This window comes from Oryza brachyantha, chromosome 9 (genome assembly GCF_000231095.2).
Source record: "Oryza brachyantha chromosome 9, ObraRS2, whole genome shotgun sequence".
Taxonomy (NCBI): Eukaryota; Viridiplantae; Streptophyta; class Magnoliopsida; order Poales; family Poaceae; genus Oryza; species Oryza brachyantha.
In genome coordinates, this window is record NC_023171.2 from 8,457,987 (window position 1) to 8,467,311 (window position 9,325).

General features: G+C 44.8%; 1 protein-coding gene across 1 annotated transcript; it reads left to right on the top strand.

Moving 5' to 3' along the window:
- Positions 1 to 1,356: 1,356 nt before the first annotated feature.
- LOC102717928 (probable transcription factor RL9) lies at positions 1,357 to 7,847 on the top strand. Its single transcript, XM_015841054.2, has 6 exons — positions 1,357 to 2,541; positions 2,638 to 2,714; positions 3,277 to 3,322; positions 3,453 to 3,669; positions 6,988 to 7,060; positions 7,199 to 7,847. The coding sequence occupies exons 1-6, from the start codon at positions 1,668 to 1,670 to the stop codon at positions 7,310 to 7,312; spliced, it is 1,401 nt and encodes a 466-aa protein (XP_015696540.2). The 5' UTR covers positions 1,357 to 1,667; the 3' UTR covers positions 7,313 to 7,847.
- Positions 7,848 to 9,325: the final 1,478 nt, after the last annotated feature.

The following is a 9,325-nucleotide window of genomic DNA, read 5'->3' on the forward strand; positions in this document are numbered from 1 at the left end:
CTTCCTCCCCCTAGCCCCCACGCATTGCGCACATGTTTGACAGAAGAAAAAAAATCAAACGTTTGATCAATAGCAAAGTGTTGATTTTACGGTTATTAAGAGAGTACCGGGAGGTCGGTCATATTTTTCAGAATAAAATTTGGTATCTCTTGTTCGTAGCTCATGTATTAGAATTCATGAGAATTTGATGTCTTTCGAGTATCGTAGAATTTCTATGTGCGCTGGTTATTGCTGTTTGTAAACATGTACTCCCTCTGTTTTAATGAATAAGTCGTTTTGATTTTTGTCAAAGTCAAATTACTTAAAGTTCGACTAAATTTGTAAATAAATATAATAATATATACAATACCAAATTAGTTTCATTAAATCTATAATTAAATATATTTTCATAATATGTGTGTCTTGGGTTGTAAATGTTACTGCTTTTTTATATAAACTTAATTAACCTTGAAGTAGTTTGACTTTGACCAAAGTCAAAAAGACTTATATCGTGAAACAGAGGGAGTACATGTTTGACTGGGTATACTTATTTTTTTTTCTTCCTTTTATATGAGGTCCTTTATTTCTATTGTTTGTATTATGTAAGGCCGTATGGGTGTATGGAGGATGATGTTGGCAGTGGCATAAAGTATATAAAAGTGCAGTAGCATAGTATAGTATATTATACTATACGTATGGAAACAAATTAAAGCATGCTCCCTTTGACTCCACATGCCCTGCCTGCTAACTGTCATTTTCTCGTACATGGTTGAATGCCTCCTAAACTACAAGATAACCTCACATTCTCATCACTCCCCCCCCCCCCCTCTCTCTCTCCTACCTAGCAATTAAGGTAGCAGCAGTACTCTTCTCACTGCTGACTGATGACTGCTCCCATTTTCTCTCTCTAACCCCCTCTCTCTCTATTCCTTTTATACTTGTTTAGTTACTCGAATTTTTTTCTAAAAACATCACATCAAATTTTTGTCACCTAAATAAAACACTAAATATAGATGAACCAAAAAATTAATTACGCAGTTATGAAAGAAATCTTGAGACGAATCTTTTAAGCCTGATTAGCCCATGATTAGCCTAAAGTGCTATAGTAACCAACATATGCTAACGACGGATTAATTAGGCTCAAAAGATTCGTCTCGCGGTTTCTCGGCTAGGCATGAAATTCGTTTTTTCATTCGTATCCAAAAACCTCTTCCGACATTCGATCAAACATTTAACATGACACTTCTCGAAAAAAATTTTAATCCAAACACCACCTTAGTATCAGTGGTAGTAGCAACAAGGCAGGACAGCACAAGGAACCAATTCATTTATCCCTGGTGTCTTCTCTCATGCATGTTGAGGAGAAGAAGAAGAAGCTTGAGAGAGAAGGGAGGGTGTAGAGAGAGAAAGCTAAGTAGTGTTGTGTACTAGTAGTAGACTCAAGCCAGTGCTTGAGAGAGACTGCAGGAGGGAGGGAGATACAAAAGGAGACATCCATCCGGGGCCAGGCTAAGCAAAAGCTCTCTCCTTTCTTCTCTTCTCCTCCTCCGTCGCATGAGCTCTGCGGCTTCGCGAGATCGTCGCTGCCGCCGTCGACGGTGGTAGAGGGAGGAGGAGGAGGAGGAGGCGGCGAGGAGGGAGGTGGTGGTGGTGGTGGGGGATTGGTTGATCGCGGGGGAGCGATCGATATGGAGGCGAGCTCGGCGGCGTCGCCGGACCTGTCGCTGCACATAAGCCTACCGAGCAGCGCGCCGGCGACGGGGGCGGGGGGAGGAGGAGGCGGGCGGGGCGCGGCGGGGGGAGGGGACCCGTGGCGGAGGCTGGACGGGTCCACGGCGTCGACGGAGCTGTCGCTGTCGCCGCCGCCGGCGCAGCAGCAGGAGCAGGCGGGGCTAGGTGGGGGAGGAGGAGGAGGGGGAGCGGACGCGCTGCCGTGGCGGCAGCATCGGCCTTCGCCGGCGGTGGCGACGACGTCTGCCGCGGCGGCGCTGATGGCGGCCGCGGGCGCGCCGATGATGCTGCAGCCGCTCGACGCGGGCGTCGGTGGCGTATCGGTTCCGCCGCCGATCCGCGGGATACCTATCTACAACGGCCCGGGGGGCTTCCCTTTCCTGCAGCCGACGACGGCCGGCGGCGGCGGCGACAGCCACCACCCGAAGCTGGGGTTCTACAGCTCGTACCACCACCCGGCCACGTGGCCCTCCTCCCTGGGCTCCACGTCGCCGTCCCCGCTCGCGCCGCCGCCCGCCCCGTCGCTCGACCCCACGGCGGCGTTCCTCTCCTCGCCCGCCGCCGCGCACCACCACCGGATGCTCTCCGCCGCCTCCGGCAGGCTCAACGGCATGCTCTCCGACACCCTCCGAGGCTACGGCGGCGCCCCCGGCGGCCTCGGCGCGCACCACCACCACCACCACCTCCACGGCGTCCAGCCCTTCGGCCTCGCCTCCCGCTTCATGCCCAAGCTACCCGCCAAGCGCAGCATGCGCGCCCCCCGCATGCGGTGGACGAGCACCCTCCACGCCCGCTTCGTCCACGCCGTCGAGCTCCTCGGCGGCCACGAGAGTACGCCCGCCCGCCGCCATCATCGTCCTCACCATCAACCACAATCAATCTTTTCTTCCCCGATCAAAGTATCAAACTCCAATCTTTCTCTCGCAGGGGCGACGCCCAAGTCGGTGCTGGAGCTCATGGACGTGAAGGATCTGACGCTAGCGCATGTCAAGAGCCACCTCCAGGTAACGTCACGTTGCATATCCGCCATTGCCGACCAATTCAGAGCTCGAATGCTCGATCACTCCCAAACCTGCACCATTCTCCATCTCCATTGAACCATCTCGAGCTTCTCTTCTCTTCTCCATCCTCTTGTTTGGGTGAGACAAGAAAGCCAATGCAGTAACTCCTGAGTTAGTGAAGAAACTGCCATTCTTGGGCGTAGAGGTAGAGGTAGAGAGAGTGTGTGTGTGACATGTTTGGGGATGTGTGTGTGAGAGAGAGAAAAAGTTGCCATCATTACACAATAATGCATTGTATCTGCATCTGTGCTGCTAGCTAGTCGTCATAGTGCTAGCTTAGCGTATATGTGCACGGCCCAAAGCGCTCATCTCCACACACACACACAAGAGAGAGAAACAACAAAAGAGAAGATGAGATAGAGAGAGAGAGAGAGTACATTTCTTGGTGTGTTTTTTTGCAGCTTGTCTTTTGCAATGGCTTCTTCGTCACCACCTGGTGGTTTGATCTTGATGTCAAGATAGATTGATCTTCTTTTGGTTTGGCATGACTTTTGTGTTGCTGCAGATGTATCGCACCGTGAAGAGCACTGACAAGCCTGCAGCCTCATCAGGTGATTTACCCTTGCATTGCGCCATTGCTAGCTATCTAAGCTCCATTTTGCTTTGTTTCGCTTTTGGCCCGCCGGCCGGCGTTGCATCTGCTTGCGTTTGGGTTGATGGATTGTGGCGTACGTGTTGCAGGCCCGGCGGACGGCGGCGGCTCCGGCGACGAGGACTTCACCGGCGGCGGGCAGGCGGCGTCGGGCGGCGACAGCATGTGCGGCATGAGGGGGTCGGCGGCGCCGTTCGCGGAACACCGGTCGGCGTCGGAGGGCGCCGCCAGCTCCGTCGGCGGCGGCGACATGGACCAGTCGTCGGCCGGCAACACCAGCACCACCAGGTGGAGCAACTCCTCGAGGTAAATACAGTACACATGGCAGCATTGAATTTTAAATTTGAGGTTACATGAACATGCCATCTTAATTTTTTTTTAAAAAATCTCTTTTTTAATATAGGAGTGAATTAATAGCAAAATCATTCAGAATGTCATGACATAAAGATAATCATACTAGGATGCATGATATAATGTATGTGTGTTTTAAGTGCTAGCTTAGAACCAAAGACACCACCAATAAACTTCGGCATGCATTGATGATATATATATCTAAACATACAAAATTAACCTGCCAAGTACAGCCACTATTTATACCTATATGTGCTGAAATCTCATGAATGAGAGAGAGAGAGAGAGTAATGTGTTACTTATGATGCATGGCTAAAAAAGCTTAGCAAAAGAATGTTTTGAGGGGCATTCACAATAGATACACATGCACAAACACACAAAAAACACACACCTGGAGAGGGAGGTGCCTATGTTTAGGTGACCAATGTTATGTCACACAAAAGACCAAAAAGTCACACACCCCATGGCCTCCTCCCCCCCCCCCCCCCCCCCCTTGACCTGTGCAGCTACTAGCTCTATAGCCAAAGGCCTCTTCTTTCTTCTCCTCCTCTGTGTTTGGTTTTTGTGGAGCTAAAAACATTTAAAATTTTGCAACATATTGTGTGTGTGTGTTGGTTCTTGGGCTCTGCCCATTGTCCTCTAGCTTCTCTCTCTCCATGTTTCTCTCTCTATCTATGCATTTCTCTCTCAATCCTAGGGAGGTAGCTGAGGCTGGCTCCATTATCTTTTCTTATCAATGCATGGCTCTGATTCCAGGGGGATGGGGCTTTGACCTGACATGCCCTATTGCCTAGGAATATGTAACCAAGGACTTGCTGCATTCTTGGTTCTTTCGCCCCTCCCCTCCCTCTCTCTCTCTCTCTCTCTCTCACCAGTCTCTTCAATGCCCCTTTCTTCCACCTCTCGGACAATTATTAGCATGGACCTCTCCTTTCAATCTCTACTACTACTATTCTCTAGGTGTGACCAAATCATTACTAGTAATTAGATCCTAATTCATGAATAGATCCTAGTGTTGATAGTGTGTTTTGGTTGATACTGTCATAGGAGTGATTAGCTTTCATCTTAAGCAGTACTAATATTAATTAAACTATATATGGATTAGTGTAGATATCTTTTGTTAAAATTAGTGCGTGTGCTTGGGCAGATTTTACTCCAGCTAGCCATTGATCTTTTGGGCAGCTTGGAAGCAAGTACAGTTCAACCTGTCCTTGGCTGCATTCGCTTTTTCTTTCCCTGGACTCACTTGCATCTTTCTTGTCATCACAAGCCCCTCCCTTTCGGTCATGTAGATCAGTTGCCATCTTTAATTTTACATCCTCTCTTTGAATGCCATCTTTGATCTGTTCCTTGGTTATTAAGTAAAACATGTACTTGAAATTAATCATTCTTACAACTCAAATTATAATATGCATATTATTAGCTAAGCCAAGCACACACATTCTATTTGTTTATCTTGAAACTTTATCTTTCTTCATGGTTAGAACCTTGGTCGGTCCTACAAAGCTTGTTTAGTTGAGAGTGTATTTGTTCATGGAAGTAATGGCAGTGCATGTTTGAGTCTTTAAAGCAGTCACCTCTTTTTGCTCTTGATTTCCTTCCGTTAATTCAGCCGTTTCAAGTCAAATTTGGGGACAAAGTGAGCTGGTCAAGAGCACACCACGTCATATATTTTCTGGATGTATCTATTGTATTAAATACTAGTGCCAAAAAATATTACTAAACGGCATTAAATTCCAACCCTCTTCCTCCCAAAAATAATTGGCAACTACTCCTACGTACAAATACTTTGTTTCCTTGAATCCGTGAGGATTTCTGCAATTTGGTCAGGTCAAACGGCTGGGATGATTAGACATTTAAGCTCTTTTTTGTTTCCTTTTTTTTTGGCTAGCCTATGACCATTGTGCATATATAAACGATTTAAATTAAAATGGAAACCCAATCTTGTATTTGAGTAATTAATGTCATTGGTCTCATTGTGCAAAGAGAAATTTTTAGTACTCTAAAAAGTACTTAGATGTAACAAATTTTTAATGTAAAATCTTGGTTTCTTTAGGTACACTAGAAAATATATATGATACATTAATATAGTTCTCAAGAATGCTAAAAAAGCACTTGCGCAAAACATTTTTTACGAACAAGTGAACATACATATATCGGAGGAAATGCATGCGTTTTTTTAATCTACTTTATGTAGCAATTTTTTGTTGTGCTCATCTCAATTTTTAGTCTAGCTAGATTAATGACATGCATTGCTGATCTGAGTGTACACGTGTCCTCCATCTTGAACAAACTTCATTACACAATGCTTAATAATCAAAAAAAGATACAGACATGCATATATATAGGCAGATCACATAAAGTGGTGTATCTATGATTGGTATTATTTTGGACATACACAAAGTCTACTGGTCCCTCATTTTGTTAACAGTATACGTTTGTTCCTATCAAGACAAAAGCACTTTACAACAGTTTGGTAGTAAGTTGGTGTTATGTGCGTGTCTATTTAGATAGAGTAGTAGCAAAGGAAGGACACTTTCCTCTCTTCATATACCAAAATCACACACAAAAAAAGAACTGTCATTTTCATGATCAACATGTGGGGCATGAACAAAAATGTTCTCCCCCCCAACAAACAATATTGAAGCTCGCATAAAGCAAAAAAAAAACCATTTAACAATACATGCAGGCATGTGCGTGGATCACGCAAGAACACTAATTTAATTTAATTAGTACAGAAGAAAATGAGGCCTAATTAATTGGAGCAAGTGATCCTCAAATAATGCTAGTCATCTTAATTTGTGTTACCCTTGTGCAGCATTTGATTCCTTTCTTGTGCCTTTCTCCACATTAAATTCTTGCCACAGCAGCTTGCTGATGAGCTCCTGTGCTATTGCACTGCTCAGCTGCACCAAACAGGGACATCTTTTAAGAGCTTGTTGCCTGGAAATGATCCATGTAACCAACTGTTCAAGGAAGAGCATACTGTTGCTGCTCACTTTAGCTAAAGCAAACTGTGTGCATTATGCATATGCATATGCATCCATCCGTCTACCTGTCCTTGGCCCCCCCTAACTGTGTACTACAGTTACCATGCATGCACATATATACATACATGCATATCTACCCAATTGTAGCATTGTTGCTAGACCTACTTCAGAATTCAGTTAGTCCCAAATTGAACTGCACTCACATATATATACACATACATACCAGCTTGGAAAAGGTTGTAACAACTTTGCTAAATGGGAGATGTGATGATCCTCTTTTCAGGGACCCATGGCTGTCGTCCAATTCTTGCAACATGGACGCACATCGCTCCGTAGGATTGTCTTCTCCGATTGAGGTATACATTTGTGCGAAGCTCGATCCTCTCAGTTCCTAACTGTATATGCATGCATGCATGAAGCAATCTCACATTCATTCTGAACATGGTGTCTGAAACTTCTGAATTTTTTTTTGCTCGTTGCGGTTTTTTTTTCAGAACTTGGAGCCGTGCAGATCGAGCAGCTCGCAGGTGTCCAACCATGAGCTGAGCAGCCCGAGCCTTGAGTTCACCCTAGGGAGGCCGGACTGGCACGGCGCCGACCATGACTAGCAATGGCGATCACAGAGAGGCTAATCAGAAATTTTTCTTCTTCCTCTCCTGAGATGTGAAATATATAATGTATACACCAACCCGGTGCTGATCATCTTTCGCCAACCCCAGCCAGCCAGTTCGTCTGAAGCTTGTCATGGCGAAGAATGATCAGCAGCAATGGCTGATCCATCGGTCACGTTGCGATCGATCGGAGAAGAGAGAGATATATTTCGCACCCCAGTGTCATAATTTGGGTTTCTTGATTCCTTTTCTTCCCCCTTTAGTTTTGTTTTCCCTTCTGCTGCTTCGCCGTGCCTGCCGAGATCAATATTTTACAGTGTAGTAGTGCAGTGAGGTAGCTAGCTAGGATATCTGAGACGACGACGCATTGAGATGGAGGCTCTGGGAGAGTGAGTGTGAGTGAGTGAGTGACTGATAGGCAGCTGAGAGAGTGTGTGAGTTTGGTGATGAGTTGGTTGTGTTTGTCAGTGTGTGTCATTAGCACATGGAAAGTTGGAAAGGAGAAAGGAAAGAAAAGGGAATTGAGTTGAGATGAAGCAATCTTATCTATCCATCTACTTGAGCTCAGTTGCTCAGAAGATGATTCCATGGTCCTTTTTGTGACTGCCTGTATGTGTGCATGCATGCTGCTTATTAGCTTGGTCCTTTTAATCCCTGCCAGGTTCTTGCTTCATATGCTTCCTTTAGCCTCTGATCCTTCCCCACTTGATGTCTTGATCATGTCAGTTAACCTGGCTACATGCTCTTTTCCTGCAACATGGCCGGTGTGAACCTCTTGACCAGAGACTGGCAGCTCTCTAGATAGCTCAGTACAAGCTTTTATACTTGACACCATGCAAACTAACATGGCACCTTTTGAGGGAGCCGGAGAGAGTCTCAGACGGTGTAGCAAACTAGTGAGAATTTGGAAAATATATATAGGTCTCTTTTTATGTTATAGATCCTAATTAGTTCATTTGCTAACGATTCTATAGCTACTGATTACCAGAACATAAACACTAATTTGAAGGGGGACATTTTACCGTCGTTAGAAAGATATCTCGAGACACCCATTTTGGAGTATATAATTTCGGTATATAAGGTGCTAAGTATATGAAGGAACTAAAATTCTGATACCTTGGGATACTTTTCCGAGTACCATCAATTTTCTCTAATTTGAACTCTTTGGAGAAGCTGAAAATTCCGAGATCGAGAAACCGTAGCTGCCAGAAGCTTCCACGATATTGGCATATGCGGAATTGCACAAAACATGTGCACGCAGTGATCAAGCCAATAATCCAGTCAAGGACCAAACACTGAATGCAACGCAATGATCGATTGATCAATGGATCCAGAGATGGAGCATATATGCATGCATGCATCAGTCGTGCAACAATCAGTGACGAGCTAGCGCCCTTTGATCCTTTTTTTTTCTCGATCTCTAGCAGCTGCTGGTACAGTCTTCACAGCGATCATACACACATTCACGCATTCGATCCTCTCCTCCATTGATGTGACCAATAATTCCATGGTGTAGCCTAGCTTGCAAGAGAGCTAGTGGTCCAAGAACAAAAGGGCACTGAACGGTCCAAGTACATGGACGCCATTAAAAGAAGCAACCATCAGCATGCATGATCGGTTCTTCCATATTTCGGGGGGTCATCTTTTGGGTTTTTAAAAGAAAGAGGCAAATGACATATTCGTAAACGAAAAATAATTTATGGATAAATTTTTATAGACATGTTTATATCAATCTAAAAGTCAAAGTTAGAAAATAAATTATAATAAAAAACCCTCAAAAGCAGCTTCAAATTTAAAGTTAAAAAATTCAAATTTTAGCTTATAAGCATAAACAAAAACCAAAAGATGGGGGTGTCTGTCGCAGATCGGTACGATGATAGGTAGCAACTTGAGTTATGGAAACCAGCTGGTAACTGATATGAGTTGAAGTCGGAGACTGGCATCCTCGTATTCTCGTCTTTACTTATACTTATAAACCAAAATTTAAGATTTTAACCTTAAATTTAGGGT

Bases quoted from the DNA above. Each gene is read 5' to 3' on its own strand.
- LOC102717928 (XM_015841054.2), top strand. From the start codon at position 1,668: ATGGAGGCGAGCTCGGCGGCGTCGCCGGACCTGTCGCTGCACATAAGC. The intron at 2,542-2,637 runs GTACGCCCGCCC...TTTCTCTCGCAG, and splicing joins GCTCCTCGGCGGCCACGAGA to GGGCGACGCCCAAGTCGGTG. The intron at 3,323-3,452 runs GTGATTTACCCT...TACGTGTTGCAG, and splicing joins CAAGCCTGCAGCCTCATCAG to GCCCGGCGGACGGCGGCGGC.